Source organism: Parambassis ranga, chromosome 15, assembly GCF_900634625.1.
Source record: "Parambassis ranga chromosome 15, fParRan2.1, whole genome shotgun sequence".
Lineage (NCBI taxonomy): Eukaryota > Metazoa > Chordata > Actinopteri > Ambassidae > Parambassis > Parambassis ranga.
Genome location: NC_041035.1, coordinates 15,902,479 through 15,923,868, shown reverse-complemented (window position 1 = coordinate 15,923,868; position 21,390 = coordinate 15,902,479). Strand labels below are relative to the sequence as shown.

General features: G+C 39.0%; 1 protein-coding gene across 6 annotated transcripts in view; it reads right to left on the bottom strand.

The window, feature by feature from the left end:
* LOC114447828 (neurexin-1a-like) overlaps positions 1-21,390 on the bottom strand; it is a 212,632-nt gene that overhangs the window by 20,209 nt on the left and 171,033 nt on the right. For 3 of the 6 annotated variants that reach the window (XM_028424324.1, XM_028424320.1, XM_028424321.1), the window contains 3 exons: positions 19,145-19,316; positions 12,268-12,357; positions 10,765-11,087 (listed from right to left, as the gene is read on the bottom strand). In XM_028424324.1, coding sequence (XP_028280125.1) covers positions 10,765-11,087; positions 12,268-12,357; positions 19,145-19,316 — 585 coding nt within the window. The remainder of the gene's footprint in view (positions 1-10,764; positions 11,088-12,267; positions 12,358-19,144; positions 19,317-21,390) is intronic. The other 3 variants (XM_028424325.1, XM_028424322.1, XM_028424323.1) reach the window with 1 other exon arrangement.

Genomic DNA, 21,390 nt, shown 5'->3' with positions numbered 1-21,390 from the left:
ACAAGCGGATGTAGATGTGAGGTAATTACAGAGTTGCTTCAGAATGTACACATGACTATGCCCTCGTTAAACATCCTCTCTCTTGGGGACCTGAAAACACTGCAGTGTGAGGACTCCTTTTAATGTGGCTGCTTCAAGGCACAGCTTTGTAGATGTTCCTCAAGTCCCCCTCAAGACTCTGTTCAGCTTATTTTCCAGGAACAGTCATCCGCATGGCCTCAATGCAAATGTACTGCACTTTACACAGTGTACGATATGGCTCATGCACCAAAAGTAACCGGGAAAAGTTGTCTGGCTGCGTGGGAGGAAACACAAAGTCCATTTCCCAGTCAGCGTCTGCGTCACACACTATCACCATGTCAGTCGCTGACTCAGAGTGAACCATGTGTGGCCGGTGTCTAATTCATCCTCTCAGACAGCTTAAGACTCTCTGTGCGATGTTTCATAAACAGTTGATATTTTGATTTCTAATTAGGCATGGTACTTATTATTTATTACTGGGGACATATAAATAATGTGCACACAATATGGACGAGCGCCTGTAGTCACCTCACAGTGCAGAGAGTACATATTGAGCGGCTGCCATGTAGTATACAGCTTCTAGCAGATTACACAGGAGAATGCTGGATGCCTTCTGTTAGCTACATGCTCTAAATGAGAAAATCTTAATATGATATTCATAAGGCACTATCTGCTTCCATCTACCTCCTACGCCCCCCTCCCCCTTATGTTCTCTTATTTCTCTCCTCTCTTTCCTTAGCATAAACACTGTTCCATAGAAGTATATTACATGGTCGACTTTGTCCCTCCTCCTTATCCTTGCTTTCACACTTCTCAGATAAATGAAATCTGTTGGCATTGAAGCATTTTCCCCTCTGGATGCCCTGATATTTTCGTTATCTGAAATCGAATCTGTAGCTCTGTGCGTGTCTGTAGCTCGCCTTGGTGGTAATCTGGCCTGAGAGCAGAGAACTGCCCAGGAGGAATATCATACACTGAGGATAAGCTGGGGAATGAGGCAGGCATAACAATTACCAGAGAATGGCTTGTAATCATGGTGCTTTCTATCTAAATGCTAACATACAAACGCTTGCCATTTTTGGGGAAATAGTTTCCTTCAATCCAAAGACACTATGCAATTCTTCATTTTCATGTTCTTTTCCTTCACAAAAACTAAAAATAGATGACAAATCTAAGCGTGTGGCTGTGTGTGTTTTGAGAAAGAGAACGCAGGAGAGAAGGAGGAGATATGCAGCTTGGCCACAAATCACTGTCTTCCTGACTTTACCTGCATCTTGACATGCAGTCCCAGTCCCTCATGAGGTGACAGGAACAAATTTGTCATCCTAATATAGATGCCATCATTGCAGAGATGAATGTACTCAGGCCTAATTCCCATGTGTAACGTTTGCAAAAACATGACATGAGAAAGGAGGAAGAGCAGCTTTGCCCTACAACAGCAGACCAGGTCGCCTGCAGCTCCCACAGAGTGTGGTGGTAATCAGATTCTTGTCCCCTAGGTCAGGATTTGTCATTCACAATGGCTGCTACAAACTAGAGACTGTGTCTCATAGTGGAGAGGAAACAAAAGACAAAAAAAATAAATTAGGACATTACAAGTAAAACCACATTATACTTTAGGTTATTTTTAAAAAAAAAATCTTTATATTTCTGGATTAGACACAAAAGACATAAACTGAATTTTATTTTATGCCGTGCTAAACTGACTGGCTGCTGATTCCAGCTTCACATGTATTTTTCTAACTGCACACACTTGACTAAAATCCATTACTCGTAACTGCTAATGATTCAAATGCATTGAATATATGTAAAATAAAATACATGGGAACAGTATTTCTTTATTACTCATGTCCGCTTGTCTGACAAACTTAACAGGCGTTGTTTGCTGGCATGCAGATGCCTCCTTCATTTAATTTCTGTACCACCTGGAATTTGTCTCATTTTAATTCAATCTCGTAACAACGTTACATCATATTATCTTCCCATCCGTCCCTAAACTCGCTTTTATAGTCTTTGATCTAGTGGCAAGATGGCTGCTCCCTGAACAGAGCCAGCCATCTGTATATGTATTCTATAATGTTAATCTAAGGCTCTCAGAATCTTTAGATTCAGTTACCCTGAAAGTGTTCCTTGCCTTTGCTTTGTGCCGCTGAAAGGGTAACTGATGAGCTATATAAGGAAGCTTTTGTTTTCTATTTTGTTGGGAAATAAAATTCAAGCTTTTAGGTGCACAAGTGAGTTTGCGCCTTACACGTTCTATCACACTGAGCTCAGCAAAGCTCGGTGAGCAGCTGGCGCAGAGCTCATTTTCATGAATGCAATGTATAAACCAGCTGATTGCAGAATCTTGCAGGAGGGTGCAAAGCATTCTAGAACACAATTGAATCAAATGTTTAACAATTGGCCTCTAACTATATCCTGCTTTGACAAATCATAACAGCAGATGTCCTGAGAGACAACAATATGGTCTATAAAAAATCTCTAAGGCTGTCAGTGTCAGTATGTCTTCCACACAATAACCAAGACTTTACAAAAACAACAGAGACAACATTCACACTGCGTAGGTTTATTTCTTGTCATCCAAACAGACTTGGTTGGACAATCTGTAGTCCTCTGTAATACTGCCAGAAATGTGAAACCTGCATAAGCAGAGCTGCGTCTTTGTTGTCTATTTTAATAATGGCAGCTACTACAATTAACTTGGCTGGAACCATTTTAGGAAAACTTAAAAACAAGCAGACACAAAATAAACCACCAAAGGCAGACAAGGCTTCCTGTTGTCTCAGCTGGCTAATGCACCCATCATCTACCTGTTTCAGACAAAACCTGTCTCTGCTGTCACCTATCAAAAAATCGCAAACATTCATCACATCAAGTGAACACATGTCGCCACACATTGGCATGCATGTGTTCACCCCTGCCAAGGTGGGCCAGATCAGTGAGTCACATGGACTCTATGTGTACAACACAATGTTGAAGGGCAGTTTCCATAATGGCCTCTGGTGAGGCTGAGATGATGGATATGGTCTGTCGCTGGGAGTGAACACCACAGGCCTGGGGCCACCGCAGGTCTACAGCGTTACCTCCTTTGCCATCTGTCAGCACTGGGTGGGCACAAAACCATGACCGGGTCGGGGGCGGCACACACCAGGACCACCAAAAATGACACACACCTCACTTTAGGGACAAGGTAATACAGATATGTGCTGCAGAGGAGAGTTGTCCTGTGTTCAACCTACTTCTGCTGGCATGAAAGTGATCATTGTTAATGCAGGAGAAGCTTTTGAAATGTACGTTGTGTCTTCAGTGTAGGATAATAAGACCTGATAGCTGGTGCTCTTTAAATTTGCAGGTTTAAAGTATATCAGTAGCATGTTGGTCAATCGCACACATCTGCATTGCAGGGGGAAATCTTATCCCGGGGATGTTTTCTTTCTCTGAATAATTGAAAGCACCACAACCTTACAGGGCACTCAGACTAAACACTGCTTTACGTTTCTAAGTCAGGGTTTAATGCCTTGAATGAAATATAACTAATGCAACGTGACTGAATCCTCGAATAGTCTTTTAAACAAAGAAGACTGTGTGTTTCCTTAGAAACCTCTCAGTTTGCTGTGTATGTGTGTGTTTTTTTAATTGGTGAGCATGCAGAGATAGAATCAGAAAATCTAGGGGGGAAATCAGGGGTCTGCATTTCATTGTACAATGTGATGAGTTGAAGGAAGCAGTGGGTTAGTATAGTGACACCTATTCCAAAAAGGAGACTAAAGACAATCATTTTACAAATCTGAAAATTCTCATTTATCTCTGCCTAGTCTGGCTATATTACATATAATATTACAAAACATGCTCTTATTGTAATGTGTGAAAGGATAGAAAATACAAAAAAAATCCCTTTTAAGCATTTCTAGCTTTAGTATGTATTTTATTGTTTGTATTATATAAGTCCTCTCTTTTCTTTTGCAGCAACAATCACAAAAAAGGAAATATTAAAAATGTATTATAAGAGTATTTTTATTCATTAAATCTTTATGTTTAAGATCTCCACAAAGAACCACTGATAAACACATATATCATAAGAATGCAACATTTATACTTTTAATCACATTTATGCAAAATAAAACCAATGAAGAATGATTGATAAATAATATTTTAGCCCTGTGATCTTCTTCTTGGATGTGGATGCATCCTGCTTAGGATTGTGGAATTGTTCTTTTCTCTGATTCTTAACTGTCCAATACAAATGGAAAGAGCAATGAAAGCCATCTTAAAAATTCAGCGGCGATAGAGGTGCTTAGCTGTGATCGCATGTCTGACACCAGCGCAGACGGGTACAAATTCAAATGCACTGAGGCGAACAAATGAAGTAAACCACTGCTTTTTATTCTGCAGTAAAAAAAGCAGGGACATTAATTTTAACTGTTCCCCATTTAGAGTACAGTATGTACGTTATTTTCTTGGTAAATGCTTGCAATTTCTTTGGAGTGAATTTTGCCTTCTGGGCAATTTCATATGCCAATCAAAAAAAGCAGACCAGTATTGTGAGCGCTCTGTCGCTTAGTAACTTGGTAACATTTAAACTGGAATCAACTGATCACTGTCAGGCACAATATAAAATGGCTGATTAGGTTTATTCAACTGATATATTGATTGTTCCTTTTTAACTCCACCTAGGATAGGATAGAATAGGATATTTATTTATTAAAGTTTTTAACCCAAACTCTTAAAAACTGGATTTTTTTCCCCATAGTGCCTTATTTTATTTTCTCAGAAACAAAATAACCTGCTCTTGTATCATATCTGCTTTTAAATCAATATGAGTTTAATTTGAGTGCCAGCACGTAACATTAAGTAAGACTGGCTTGTTTTAATATCTGTCGTAAAGATCTGAAGGAAGAAATCGTGCACTGGAAACTAAAAAAAAAAAGCTGCATTAATACCCCAGATAGGCCTGAGATCTGGTGGTGCAGGATTAGTATTAAATCTAGGCTGCAAAGACTTATTGCAGTCTCATTTTGTAAAACAATAATCCCTACCAGTATCAAGACTTTCACAATAGTGCCTAAAGGTACCAAATACAATAAGGAGACACAGTGCATGGTTGATTATAAAAGGAGAGAAGCTCCACACTGAGCAGTTATTGGGTACTAAGTTGCAGGAGATTTTTCACCACAACATTATTGTGACACTAAGTTTATTATAGTGTGTTTGTAAGAGTCAGCAAGAGAGGCTTGAAGGTACCCAAACACTGCAGTGAAGGTGTAGCAGTGCAGCATGTCAAATCTTCGATTATCCCTAAGAATTATAGGGAGGTCAGGTTTCTGCCCCTCCTCTCAGGGACCAGGACAAACAGAGCTGCTACAAGCCAGTTCAACTGGAACTGAACCATGTGCTGTGAGTGCAAATGAAATGGCCCGCACAATGTGTTTTGAATGTTCCTCACTTCCCCCTGAATGGCCATTACACCCACCTTACTCAGGGTTAATTCACAACTGGCAGGGGCAATTGGCTATTTGGTGGCAATGATGTGACATTGTGGCCATTTATCCTCCATAGGAAATGGCTATAATATGCATTTCATGATTTCTCAAAAGCAACAAGCTATAAAACTGAAATTTGTACATTTTAAAAATGTTCTGTAAGAAATAAGGAATCTCAAATGGCAGATGAGGTCCAGAATGACTGTTGTATTTGAGTAAAGGTTGTCCTCTATTTGATAGTGAAGGTGCCCAGAGCAGAAATCTTCCGTCAGTGTCAGCAGTGGGTAAACAATCTGACTTCTTCAGGGACAGTTTAAAGGGATCTATGACCCTGTTTCCATCCATTATCAAACATTTATAAAAGACAAGAAGCAGCAAATATCGAAAAGAGTTGGAGAGCTTCTATTGTGTTAAACCATTAAACCACTGCTTAAGTGTGTCTGCTCAGTTGGACACATTTGTAAAATCACTGAGTAGTCACTTATGAAATATAAAAGCGAGTGAAAATTAATGTTCAGAAAATAAGAGGGCAGACAAAATCTATCAACATTAGAAATATTAATATTAATTAATGATTGAGAGGAAGAATTGTTGGCTGTGTTTTTCAAGTAAGTGTCCTGATATAGTATATAAATTAAAATCAGTCTTAAGAACACACACACACACACACACACACACACACATACATACTTTATAGAGCCTGTCCTTGTGCCTCTCCATTATGTTTGAGCCAACAAGAACGTTAGAGGATGTTTCTGGTGGATGCTGGATGGCAGCCTCACACTATGAACTCTTGTGAGATTTATATACTGTATGTGTGCTGGCTAGGGTTGATAATACTGAGCATTGCAGGTGTGGATCCATCAATGTCAAGAGCTCTCAATGGCTCTTCCAGATAGCAGACGTCTATTTTTTTTCCCCTTTTTTATTTGCTTGGAGGGTAACAGCTACATCGGGTGCCATCCTTATCCTTGAGTAGTTTTGATTACCATGACATTTTCCTCTGACATTGTCCACCCTGTCCTTCAAAAATGTTACAATTGAATTCTAAATTCACAAGTTATCATGAGCAGCTGTTGTCAAATGTTAGCAACAATAATACAAAGTACAATGTTACATGGTTAAAAAGTTTACTGAGAACTATGGAGGGAGATTAACAAGAGCTATAGGTCACAGCAACTCTTACACTGCCTGACTGCTGGCATCTAGTGTTACCATTAAAGCTATGTAGCTTGGCGGTTTGGGCTCCAAATTGACATCACCAGGGACTATGTGAGATTTGTCTCCAGTTAACACAGAGTTTAACCTATTAGCTGCATCGAGGGGAAGATCTTGCTAAATATATGTGGCAATATTAGACTGTAATATGAAGTAGGAATAGTGCAAATCATACATGGGTAATTAGCAGGATTCACTGATGTTTCTATATGGGCACTGTGCTGTAGCAGACCCATTGTTTGTGAATGCATACACAAGTGTATTATGGTTTAATTGGATGTGACCAGGCACCGCTGCAGGAAGCAGACACTTCATTAAGACCAGACTGTCCAGGCTGTACAATAAGCTATACTTCCTCCAGGCAGGGCAGAAAGCTCACAGCAGAGAAAAAAAAAGCCACAATCGGAAATATTTGACATCCAAGTTTAGAATCTCTTATTCAGGAAACCTCAAGATGGTGATCAAAATAAAGACAACATCAAGACTCGGTCTCCCTGCCATCTGTGTGCTGGAGTGGGGTTTAAGTCCTGGAATTGAATCAATCCAATTATCCTTTAAGCAAATGTAAAATTCTAATCACAATTAAAATAACAATTCTGACTCATCAGCTTTTGTTCCCATGGTGCATTTCTTTCCTGATTTGCCAGCAAGCTCTAAAATGATAATATTCTTGTTAATAAAGCATGAGTGGACACCCAGTGGGTTGAGAAGAATGATATTATTGTAATGGTACCCATAAGCCAAGGCCCACTGTATTAAATAACAAAATAACCCCAGTCGAGCATTTAGAGAACTTTTTGATAGGGCACCTGAGAAGCCCTTCAAAATCATTAGTTTAATGATGATTAGCAATGACTTTACCCCCCTGGAGAAAATGGGGACCGGTGCAGGCAGACACACCCTGAATCTGCAGAGCCAGCATACTGTACTGGAGTTCTCACAATGTATGCACAGCAAAGCTGTAATACTAAAGCATGTGTGCAGGACACTGCTGGTATGCTATGTGAAAATAGCACTGATGTATTGTCTCATTTAAAGCTATATACTTTTACATATAAATAGACACACATTACACTGTGGCTCTAACTAAAAGAGTTCACACAGTACTGTTAAGTCCCTGCCAGAAGCAGCTACATCTCTGTGGTTACATTCACACATGGACACAGGCATCCGTGTCTGCCTAATCACTTCTCTATGACAAGGAGGTGCCACACCAGTGCACATCAGTGTTAGCAAGCTAGCTAGAAACATTGTCATAAAATGGGTAACTTTTATGTCTCTCAAATAATCAAAGTGAAGATGTGGTGCATTTTGGTCACTCTTTGAGGTCCAGGCTCCTGTAGTCATGTCACATTCTGTTACCACGCATCATTTACACTTGTCTACAATGTTTTTGCAGTTGCTTTCATGGCCACAAAGAGGAGATATAATTTTACTACTGTCACTTAAATACACATAAACTGTATGGCTTTACATTTCTATTTATGCGTATGTTCACTCTTCTTTGTTAGAGCGAATACTGCAAAAAAAAAATGGTCTCGGATCTGGTTTTCTTATTATTTTGAAACCAATTGCCCTTGATGTTTTTCCAGTGCACCATTTTCTCAGAGCACCAATGGTTATAGCCTGATACTGCTGCTGCCATTTTTATGTCCACTGGGGCCAGCCATACTAAAAATGTACGTGTCCCAGTAATGTAAGGCTCTTAGGATATAAAAGCATTCAGTGAATTGCACTCACCATCAGAGGGGAGATAGAACAGCTGGACAATGATTAAAATGCTGACTATTCAGGAGAAAGGACAGTGAATGCACCACCTCTTTTTACTGAGGCCAGGCATGATGTCTTTCTAAGTGTAGAGTCCTGTGACAGTACTGTCCTACCACATTGAACTGAAAACATGCCTCATTCATCTCTCCACCTACATCACCCAAGCAACTCTTTAATCCCATGACCTTCTTTTTCTCTATGAGTAAATTAGATGAAGTCTAAACCAACATGGTTAGCCTTGACTATTTTTCCTTTTATACTCTTTTATACTCCACTTTAAAGGTGAGTTTGCAACCTAACATGAGAATACAACAGCTTTTGGTGGCCTGACTGACACGATGCCTCCTTTCAAAATAGGAGGGACAAGTAGACCTTCTGTTCCCGCTGTCAAAAACAATACCAAGCACGTAAGCTGTTATCGATTCAAACATTCAAGTGGAATCTGATTACCATAATGTCCCAAAGCTGGAAAGCCTTGCACACGGTGCCTTTCTCTGTAATACGCTACATTTCTAAATTGTCATGGTCATTTATCTCACTTGATTTCTGTATAGATGAAAAGGCTTGCAAAAGAGATGGGCATCCATCTTATCAAGCATGTTCCTTTCTGCCAATCTCTGGGTTCCTTGGTAGCAATTTATAACACTGCACGGAGCTGGGATATAATTATACTCTATTGTCTGGTATTTCACCTGCATTACATGCTCTTGCAACGGTTCAAAAGGCATGCTGAGTCTGAGAGAAAGCCATTCCACCAGATCAATATTTATGATTGTGTTATTTGTCAGCATCTGCAGACCCTTACACAAACTGTTGAGAAGGCCGTGGGTCGGAGAGAGTCATGGGGACGGACAGTATTGCTGCTGTGCTGAAAACTATAGCTGCAATAATCTGTCGGGGTTTGTCATTTCATAACATGAGCTGTTGGTTGAACATTCTGCCTAAGTGCAAGGAAAACTCTCTTTTAAATACTGCTGAAGTTTGAATATGTTTCTAGTACTCTGTTTTAGCTTCTTCTGGAAATAATTAGCTATGAAGCCATTTTTTTTTTGCGTGTATTGACTAAGAATTGTTACATGATCCATCAAAAAGGATTTAAAATCAAATAAGTTTTGATTGTGTGTGCATTTTTTGGAATATGAAGTTAAAGCCACCCCCTTCTTGAGATGCTATAATCTTCCTTTGCCCAATCCGATTAATCCGAAATAAGTTAAATCCAAAATGATTTTAACTATATTGGTAAAAGCTGATTAAGGCCTGATTAAACAGGCATTTTAGTTTAGTCGTGTATTATTTTTAATACAAGCAGACTCACATGAAAAATGTAACTTGCCTTGGTTCTCAGTTCATATATACAGTTTAATTATTTGTTTATTTCTACGCAGTGACACCTTAACTCGCTCCCCACTGAATCAGAGCAAAATAAGCTCACTGTTAATTAAATGTAAATGCTATCAGAGAGTAGTGTTGACTTCATAACAGTTAATGCGCATTTGTTCAGCCAGTCTTTAATGTTTGTGCTGCTGTATATCCTAACAAACATGATGATGCTTCTAGTTTAGTTTTGTGCACACTGACACATTAGAGGATTTACATTCAAAATATTCTGTTTCTGTCTGCGTTGTGGGGAGAAGGCAACAATACACTGAAACTATTCTTCTTAGTGACCTAAATGAGTCAATTCTGGTAAGTAAGCAGGTACATCATTGGCTGCGAGATAACTCCCATTGCCATGAATAAATGAAAATGAAGAAGACTGTTAAATAAACATTTGAGAAAAAAAAACTAGATATTACACATTCTATGCAGCCTATGCAAGGAGCTTCATCCCCATTTCCCTGAATAGGACACACATTTTTTGTTACATTGTTTTGCCACACATTGTGACATCAGAGAAGTTAAATGTTCCTCTGGATGCTGCACTGCTCATGCAGGACAGATAAAGATGATGGAAGACCTCTATGATGGTTATCATTCAAACACACGTCTCACGGTGGCATATCTCATTGCAAATGCTCCACTGTGCGCCTGTGGTGCTGCTCCCAATGGTGGAACAATGGACTTATTTTTCTATTTTTTAGGTCAGACAATTCAAGGAGAAGAAAAATGTGACACACTGAAGGGTGAAGTATGAGCTCTTTAAACGAGTGCGTCATGATGAAATGTATTATAATAATCCATGATGTGCTTAACTCCATGCTGTGCTTTGGTGAGTGTGACAATAATGACAATGATAATAGTCAGTTACAGCAAAATTATTTAAAGATGATCTCACCTGCTGAGGCTCCCGTGGTGTAGTCTGCTTGACTCTCCTGCTGGATGCTGTGGTGGTGGTGGTGATCTCCATGATGGACGTGGATGTCTCTGAGCGATTGGCTGTAGTACTGGACTGCGGTGTGATAGAGGAGGGTGACTCCCCCACAAGCCGCACGCTGCCCTGGATCTTTATATTGGGATCCCCCTCGGCGGCCATGTTGAACACCTTCAAGCCATTATAGTAGAGGCCCGAAAGCTGGCCCTGAAAGGATCGAATCCGATCTCGCTCCCAGCCCCCAATCTGTATAGTGGTTTGGCTGTTGAAGATTGTGAGCTGTCGCCCTGTGGAAAAACAATGTTACATATATACAAGAATGTTGAACTGTGGACTCGGCCACTTTTACTAAAACAGTAAAGAAAAAAAAAGACAGGAAGACAGATTATTTGCCCATTGGCTAATGAGACCAATAAATTACAGGTTGTAGAGCAAACCTTGGTAATTTATTGCAGTTATAAAGATGAGATGCCTTTAGAAAGAAAAAAAAAACATAAAAACACAGGATTTAGAAAATCAATGCAGCTTTGCTAAAAGGACTCTCTAATCTAAAATACCAATAAAAAGTGTTGTTACTGGTATACTAAAAAATGTAAATGCACTTGTAAGGATAAAGATAATCTTTAAAACAGTATAAATTGATGTTTGCTTTGCAGGATATTGTCTAGGAAATATAAACAAAACAATAATACAGCAAACATGGGAAAATGTGGCTGCAGGCTGTGAGACTTTGTCTTCATCCTTTTAGCAGAAGCAACTAAGAAAAAAGATGACTGACATGGTTGGGCACATGAAAAACAAAAAAAAAAACAAACAAAAGTTTTTATGGTAACATTTCCATGATGGAGAAAAAAAATACATCAACCAAACAATAAAATGATAGGGCTAATTTCACATTTTAAGTGAAAAATATGAATTTGTTATTGAACTATAAAAAAACAAAGCATGCACTCAGTTTGTTTTATATTACAGTTCCTTGATCTAAGCCCTATACATATTTACAATGTCTGTTAAAGGGACTCAAAATGCTGATGCCAATTCATATTGCACACTATTTATCATTGCTAGCAGTTTAGTCAGAATAGATCAAACAGATCTGTACTGTATATGTTTCAAAAGTGTTTCCAATAACACTTAGCTAAAACTTTTAAATTTATCATTTATGTGTTTACAGCAAAATGCTACAGTAATTTATAGACATTTTAACAATGCTGATATTACTTCATTAGTAGATTTATATTCATATTTACAGTCCCTTTAACCATAAGTTGACAATAAACACGTATTAAAACAGCTGACATCTATAAAATAAATACATTATTATGAAAAGTACTAAATTGCACTGTTCAAATTTAAATTTTAATGTTTTACTGCACATTTATTTTTAAGGTTTATTATTTACAAAATATTGCTACAACTTGGTTATGATCAAATTATTTTATTTGAAATTTTAATCAGTGATTTTACCTTTGTCGAGTAGCCATTCGTCAACTACTCGACCAAGTCGGTATGGGATTCGCTGTCTAGCAATCGCCAGGCGTTCGTTATCATTGTTGCCTTTAAAGTTTAAAGAGACATTTCATTGGTTACAATCTGTAAGGTCAAAGGTTAAATATTCATACTTAATGCTGGAGCTATACAACTGCACAAGGTTTTTATATTTAAAAAAGTTTGGTATATTTAAAAAAACAATATTTACTGAAACATTATTTGAACAAACGACACTCATTTAATTTTATTTTAGCCAACAAATTAGGCCTATATTAATTGAAAATAAGTAAACTTGCATGTTTCTTCTATGTTAATAGTGCTACGTTATCAACCAACCAAAATCACAAATTTCTACATTTCCATTACAAAATCTTTACCCCAATGCTTCCATCCCATTTGTCATTTCCCTCTATCTTTTTTAACTATCTTTTAAACTAGTTATATACATTTTCAAAAAGAACACCATTTAAATTTATTATTAAATCCACCTTTTATAGTTTAAAGGAGAAAACAACTATTAAAAATGACAAATGCCCACCCAATTTCTAAATAACCTAATTGACAAGAAATAATAAGCTATTTGCCATACAACAATTAACACAGTACCTAGTCAGAGAGAAGTCAGAGGACAATGTCAAAGTGAATACATACACTGTAAAACCTTTAATAAGATGGCTTTGACAAAAGCTACGAGTCATAAGGAAGTAACAGTCAGAGTCTGACGAGCTGAATTTATTTCTTAATGATGTCAATGGGAATGAAAGCGTGCTTTACCAAGAGTATTCAGAAAGTAAACCAAATAAGTGACAGGAGAAAGGAAAAGCAGCTACAGAAAAACTCTTTTCCAAGATTGGAGGGACACTTTGGCATTAATGAGGGCAAACTCTGCATCACCCTTTGTCAAGGCCAATAACCTCTCCAGAACAGAAGACTTTCAGCAAAGTGGCACTGTCTCCAAGTGCTTTTCCCCTGGTATTGTCTGCTGAGATTGAATTCAGTCAGCTCTATTCTTCCAGCAGATTGACAATGTTTGTCCCATCAACTATATTAATTCAGTTCTGGCAGATAAAAGATCCGGTAGCTAACAATGATTTGGTGGAGAATAGCTTCCGAGAGGAAAGGATCGCAAAGGCATGAAGGAGAGGAGGTAACCTTGTAACAGATGCACAGTTGGTCTGATGAAAGGTCTTAGAGCAAAGAAGACGCATAAAAAGACATTTTTAATAGCATCAGCGTGAATTACTGTAGAGGATAAGCCACACAGAGATGGGGTTAAGGCTTGTCTATACAGCTCATGGAATTTGGCTGCAGTCGATTGTGCCAGGTTGGAACACAAAGGCCTGAGGAGGAGGTTTAGTGGAATACTTATTCCTCAACACTGATGTAGGTTTGATATTACTGTACACCAGAGCCACACAGCAACACAGTGTCTACTTTTTCATGTGGATGGTTATTGTAAAATTGGCTCTGAGTCTACCTCCAGAGGGGTGCTGCTATACTGTATTCTAATGCAGCTAAATTCACCAAAAAGCTGTTCCCATTTTACATATTTTCTGCATTCTATTGTCAGACATGTCCTGTGTGTGTCAGACTGGTAACCTCTCCAAGGTGTACTCTACCTTTTGGCCAATAACAGGAATAGGTTTTAGCCCCTGCAACCTTGTACGAGTCTACAGAGGGCATCACAAATAGATGGATGGATTGTGAGAGTTTTGCAGGCACACTCTACCTGCTTTTTGGCATCATATTTGTGGAACAGTTGGAATGTAGGCCCTTTCTTTACAATAATCCCATTCTGATAAGTAAGCATTAAGCCTGCATAGATCATTGAGAAGCAAGGTGCAATTGGAATGTTGGAGAACTGTACAAAAGTGTGTCTGTGTAGCTTCTGTGTTGAATTCTCAGAATCCCTCACTCTGTTTAGACGTAGGCTACATCTACACAGAGGGAGTACTAGCCTTCAAACTACCCATTAATTTCCGGCATTTATTTCCAAGCTTTCTAAGCTGCTATTGTGCACTGCTAGCAATCTAGATTTTACCACAATATTGCCTGACAAAATAGGCATTCACAAATACAAATTACAGAGACACTGCCTGTGCAGTGATTTAGACTGTATTTTAGAGGAAAATGATCACTCAAGTAAGTGATTGTTTTCCATTCACCATGTTGACTGGTGAAGCTCTTGGACAAAAAGCAATGAAAGCAGACGGCATTCTTTATATATGTATGTATGTATGTATGTATATTATATATATATATATATATATATATGTTTTTATGTTATGTGGAGATGTCTGATTACCTTTGTATTATTTGATATAGATTTCAAACAGTAAATGACACGTTGGGCTAAAAATATCATCAGTGTTTATTTGATACATTTAGCATAATTGTCAATATTTCAGCCAGCATTAATGTCTCTCACCTCATCATACCCCTTTGAGCTCAGCAATATTTTCGGATGACATTTAAGATTCATCTGTGAGTACTGCTTTCACATTTTAATAATGACGTCCTGTTCCCGAAGAAGCTGTGCAGATGTCACTCTAATGGAAGTGTATTTGTCAGGACAAACACACAAACACAGCTGGGTGTTTATTTATATTTTGAATGTGATAAATTAATGAATAATCCTTGATTGCTGTTGTAATGGAACATTCATGGGCCTTGTTAATTCTTGTCACCTCCATTTGTCAGTCATGGAGTGTTAGTTATGTCACCTCTCCATTTCCTGCTACTCTGACACCTCATCAGTGAAGAGGTCAGCATCAAAACGGGCTCTGGAGAGTAGAGCAGTTAGCCTACAGCTGTAAAGAGGACAGCAAGGACACGTGAGAGCAACACCTAGTATGATATTTTCCCGATGCCTTGGTTATAAATGAATTTAAATTCTTTGTTATGCACAATATGCTGTTTTAGCTGTAGTTTTGTACATAAACATTTACTGATATCCTGCTACCGACATTTTGTTGATGAAGAAGGAAAGCAAACTAATATAGAAAGACACAGAGTGGAGTCAGGCAGGTAGGCACACACATATACTGTACAGCAAACACTCTTATCCTCACACACAGAGCATGCCACTGTGCCAAAATCCTCTACTTTTGTGCAAAAGCATGCTCCATTTTCAAAGACTGTAGCGCTTTATCTGTTTGGCTCTACACCGCATGGTGCACTCAGTCTATCCTTATACCGAGGTTAATTAAGTGTGGATATAATCAAGGTCTGATCGTGTATTGATCCCCACTGTGGGACACAGGGGTGTTAAACAATGCTATCCCTTGGGCTTGGATGCAGCAGCAGAGCCCATTCATCCTGCCTGCGAGCAGAGCCTGTGACTGCTGCTGAGTGGTGATTTGGTTTGGTTTGGGACCGCCTGGCTTATCTCCGCTGCCAGACAGCAGCGATTCAGCTGAGCCGTCCCAACCGACCCGCTTTGCCCTCACTCGCTTGTTTTCTTTTTTTGTTAATAAAGTGGTCAGATAAGGTGGGGGCTTTATCTCATTACAAGCCCTAGGACACTCGCCACATTATATGCAAATGCTTTCTCTGTTCATGGAGCTGGGAGAATTAAAAAGGAGGAAACCTACACAAATCTGACTATTATTTTCATTATTCTACTTCCTGTTTTTTTCTCCTCTACTGTGGCTCTGGCTACAGCAGAGCACCATTTTTAAGCATGCTCAGTGATGACTGCATGCACAAAAGGCTGAATGGGTTCATGGATAAAACAGAGAAAAAAAAAACAGAGCAGATAGCTTTGATGGATAAAGCTAACCCTCCTACTCTTGTATCCCACAAATCAGGCTCCACACGGGAAGGTGGAAAAAAAGGACAGAGGGTGAGATCGACAAGGGGGCAGGGGTGGACAGATAGAGGTAAAAAGGACAGAAAAAGAGGGAACTGAGAGCCGAGGAAAGTGGAGTAAGAGACAGAGAGCTCTAAGTGCACCACGCTCTGATAACAGTAAAAGAATAAGGCCAGGGACTTCTCCATTATCTTTGTGTGCAGTCCGTGTTCATTGGGTGCTCCGATAGGATGCTGCTCTGTGCCCTGCGGGCCTGGCAGCACCATTGTGATGGTATTACTTCCATGGCCAAGGCTCAGGAGAAGGGACTGGTTTTTTGTTGCTGCCCAGCCTTTTGTGTGCAGTGCAGAATGAAAGCAGGGCGGGAATAAAGGAGGGGGGACTAAACTACAACAAATAGCAGGCTAGTTGTGTGCCTGTGTGTGCGTTTTGCATTTTAGATTTGAATAATTGTACTAAAGACTTTTAATGGCCTATAAGTATGCAGTACGAGACTTTTTAATGAGATTACGAGGGCAGCAATACAGGCTCTGGTGAAGCAATTATTTCCTTGCTTTGAGAATGATCACTGCCTCCCGTATAAACTCCTCCTCTCTGTCTTTCTCACTCTCCAGCCATCATTTTTATCTTAGCTGTCTACTCTTATTATAATCACTGTTGATCTGTGAGTGGCCTAAGAGTGGCTGAGGGCTGCTATTATGAGTGTGTTAGAGGCATACATGGATACTAATCAAACTACAGGCGAGCTGAGAGAATAATGGCTCTGTGTGCTGGGGGTGAGGGGAGGAACTGCGCAGTAATTGTGATTAGATGTAATTAGTCTGCATAATAAGGTAGCTGGACTTGGCATTGTCACTGACGCATGATTGGTGGGGATGAGATCGGTCACTATTCCCTGCAGCATTTATAACTCTGCACTTACCATAAGAGGATTTATTCTCATATTATTATCTCACGTTTGTACATTTTTGCAATCTTAAATATATATATATATATATATATATATAGAGAGAGAGAGAGAATTTGTTACAACCTGTTCTGTATTAGATTTTACATATTGTGCTACCATTTAATCCCCTGAATGTGTTCACACCTCAGCCTAATCTAATAATAGGTAACAGGTAGTGGAAGCTGCATGATACTATGGTTGGAAAGGTAAGTGTAGCATCAGTGTTACAAGTTGTACCACTGTGCTGTTGTCAGATCGAAGACATCAGTGTGTGTATTTTTAGAAATTTACTGTGATTTTGCACAACAAAATGCGGCAGCTAGCATCATTTTAGGTGGCTGCACTGCTTGTCGTGTTAGATTTAAAACAACACAACCCTCTCAGAATTCACACACGATAGTAAACACACACATTAACAGTATACTGCTTGGACGCGTCCTAATTTAAGAAGGGATGGACAATATTGGGGTTTTTACTGACATTTTTGCACATATAACCATTGCTGATGCTGATATATGCACATATTTTTCTACCTAATTGCAGAGAACATCCAATCTCTCATGTAGTGGACTTAACACTTACCCACTTTCAATGGGTAATTAAATTTGTACTATTGGCACAAGTCAAAGAAGCTCTCTGCAATTTCAAAACCCTTAAATATACCGACAACATATGAATCTATTACAACCAGTTGTTTTCACCATCTTCCTGCATTATAAACTCAGCATATGTATCATTAAATGTTTGGGGGTCTGAGGGTGTTTTGCTGTTTGAAGATTGAGATCTTAGCATGCAGACATTTAACCTCGCTGTACGTTCTGCCTCATCTACAACATGTCAGAAGCCATTAGTTTCTCCTTTTTACCTGAGGCAAGTGGTGAAGATTGAGTCCCAGTCATAAAACCCTCTTTCATTTGGATGAATGCACTGGTCATAGCTAAAAAGGTCACCAAACATTATGCAAAAATGGAGAGACAGGTTCAGTTTGTCTTCTGTTTGTTCTGTTGCCCACTCACTTTATGCATGCTCACACTCTTAACAAATGTTTTTTGGTTTGGTGCGGCAGCTTTTAAATGCGTCACTTGTTTTGTCAGTAATTTGCTGTTTGCATCTTCAACCTTCTTTAATCCTCTGTAGCTTTTGTCAAAGCCTTTCAGCAGGTAAAATGTTTACAGTTTCAACAACACAAGCAGTAGCATTTAAATACATACTACTAACATTTCAACATGTTAACATTCTACAGAAACATACCAGTGGTGCTGAGTTTAAAGTAGATAAATTCTCCACAAACAACATTTACATATATTTATTCTTTATTTCTATGCTTTCAGTTCTAGTGCAGCTATTCCAGTCCTATAATGTACTGCTTCATTCTTCTTTAATTATTAAATACTCATTACACAGGGCACTAAGTAGTAAATTTATCTTTCTTTTGTCATGTACACTGTGTTTATTAAAGTGCTACACAAAAATGAATTTATTAGTAACACTAATGACTAAGAACATTATTACAGTGTAATTTTTGTTTGAGTAATTTTGGCTTATGCTGTGAGGATTAGTAAGTTAATGTTAATGGTAAAGGAAGATGCAGATCAACACATTTGCTTTGTGTTATTACACATGTATTAATGCCGTCACCTTAATTTAATCAATCAACTGTATTGGCAGAGCAATAAATATGGAAATGGCACACAATTACCTGCCACAATAAAAGTGGTAATTTGTCTGTAAATAGTTTATTGATCTGTGTTCCTGTGAACATACACTGTAGGATTATTTATGTATATACAGAATATAATGCAGACATTTTAACAGGTTGAGTGTTTTTAATTTTGTCTATGGGGGTGTGCAGACTGAGAGCATTGGATTAACCAATTAATGTAAAGCGTCCTAAAAATAAACCAAAAAACTCAGCAACACTGGTATTATTCTTAACAGCTGCTGGAAACAGAAACATAAAAAGCCATTAAAGCACATGCCAGTTAACATAAACACATCCTGACAGCTTTACCAGTTGGCCTAAGTGATAATATCTTCATTTAATAGCCTTAAAGCAGTGGCAGATGTCATTAAAGACAAAGAGGCTGACTCACCTGTGGGGTAGCGCTCAATGACTGGCAGGTCATCCACCTGCAGAGTGGCATTACCCCCACTCCTCGTAAACTTCACTATATGGTACTTTCCGTCATTTACAAACTTTGATGTCTCCTCAATGTTAATGTCGTCTGTTCCGACATTAAATACAACAGCGATGTTTCCTTTTTCCTGAAAAGAGAAAAGCACAAAAAACCCAAAGGTTTTTAGTTAATGAGGAACATTATTGTGTAGCTACAGTGTTGCTAAGGGACTGTAAGAAAATTATTGGGGGCATTTGAGTTCAGAAAAAAAGACTTATGTGTTTTTCCCTTAAACTAAAGACGGCTAATTATCTCTCTAAAGAGGATGTCATTTATCACTAGCCTGTGGAAATGGTGACTTTACTTTATTCCTGATCCTCAGAAATACGAAGTATGGCACTGTAGCGCTATCATGGATGTTATAGGCCATATACAATTAATGTTTCTTGCATTTCTGGTTAAAGATTTATTGAAGTTTACAGCAACTAAGTTCCTTAACTTGGGGTATAAAAGCAATGGTGAGTTACTGCTAGAACCGCATCAGTGACCCAATGGAAAGCCTATAATTGAATGTTAAGTGGATCGCTAACTTAATGAAAGGAACCACACGGCCACTGCTTTGAGGCCTGCAGCCTATTTTACTCTTAATAACTCGTCTGATCGTGAAGGACGGTGTGACAGAGGGGCAGACATGGCAGTGTCACATAACACATTCTATATTTCATTTGGTCGCTGTTTTGTCATTAAGAAATAACAAAGTAATAACAAAAGGCATTCTCATTTTTTTGTATCCTGAGGGAACAAAACACAAAGAGGTTACATGTTTTTCTTTAGCTGAGCTTTTACATTGAATGTTGAGATGTGAGACATTCTCCTCGAGGAGTGTTCACAGTTTCTGTTTGCTCTGCATGTGCAAAGTGTGTTATATTATGTTGAGTGTCTATTTATTAAACCGCAGGACCTGCTGGGCTGACCATACGGCAGATTACTGTATGGATTACTGCTTCAGCAGCTACTTTAACACAACATATGTGTTGTTTCTTAGTGTGGTTTTGCTTCTGCAAGTTTTGTGGCCTTCATAAAAAAACAAACAAAATGCATCCTTTATTGTATACGTAACAGACAATTGTTTAGATTGTCCCCCTTGAGCTGTACCTGCCCAGTCTCTCCCTTTGGGGGAACCATCTGGTTATTTAAAGTGTTCTGTTGGCACATTAAACCGTAGCACAAACACACACGACAAGAACACGTTTTGACTGAGTCTATTAAGTTTTATCATTCACAGACAGGCGGAACCCACAGTCTCCTCTGATCCACACGTGATGAGTATCTACTCTAATAAGCTTCTCTTACAGTACATGATCGAAGTCCTTGGATCCTACTGCTTAATCCAGCTAAGATGAGTGCATATGGTGGTGCAGCCTCTCTCTCTCTCTGCTTATGAACTGCAGTGAAAGGAGCATCTGGTTGGAGGCTCACCCTACTGTAGCAGCGCAGCACTCTGCATGTCATTATCCAGTCAGCACCGCCAATACTACACTGCATCTCCATCTCTCTCTCTCTCTCTCTCTCTCCATGTCTACCACTCCCATATGCACTCTTTTTTCCAATCCCCTCTACTAAACACACACACACACACACACACTGAGGCTTGTTCCCTTCAAGTGCAGAACGAGCACGTCTCAAGAGCCAGAAGCTAAAGTGCAATTAAAACCATTTGTAATGTGTCACACCCGGTTTCCAAAACTAGGACAATTGCATGCTTTGCAATGTAATTTCAACAGATTATGTAATCTGATGCAGCTCAAACCGTTTTACTATCTACTCACAGGCCTAAGCACCAACTGAACAATAACAGAGAAGAACATGCAACTACAGCTGGTGTCAGGTTTTCTGCACTCGACTGGCAAGGAAACGATCTATAAATGCTTGTTGTTTTAGTTGTATTCATTTTAAGAGAGTTGCCCCTTGTGAAGCCCTTCAGCAAGAGCCACAGAGACAGCCGCTCCTCATGCAGCAGCTGCCATCATCAGACCTCACACTGAAGGCTGATTTTCACACACATACTCACACAGTTTTCTGTATTTTCAAGAAAACAGACTAAAACTTGACTTGAAACTAGCATCTGTGCTTTCAGAGGGGAACTTTCTTTCAAGGACTAGCACACACTGAACACATTAATTCAGAACTTTTTAGTGCCACAGCTCTGAGAAAAAGAGAGA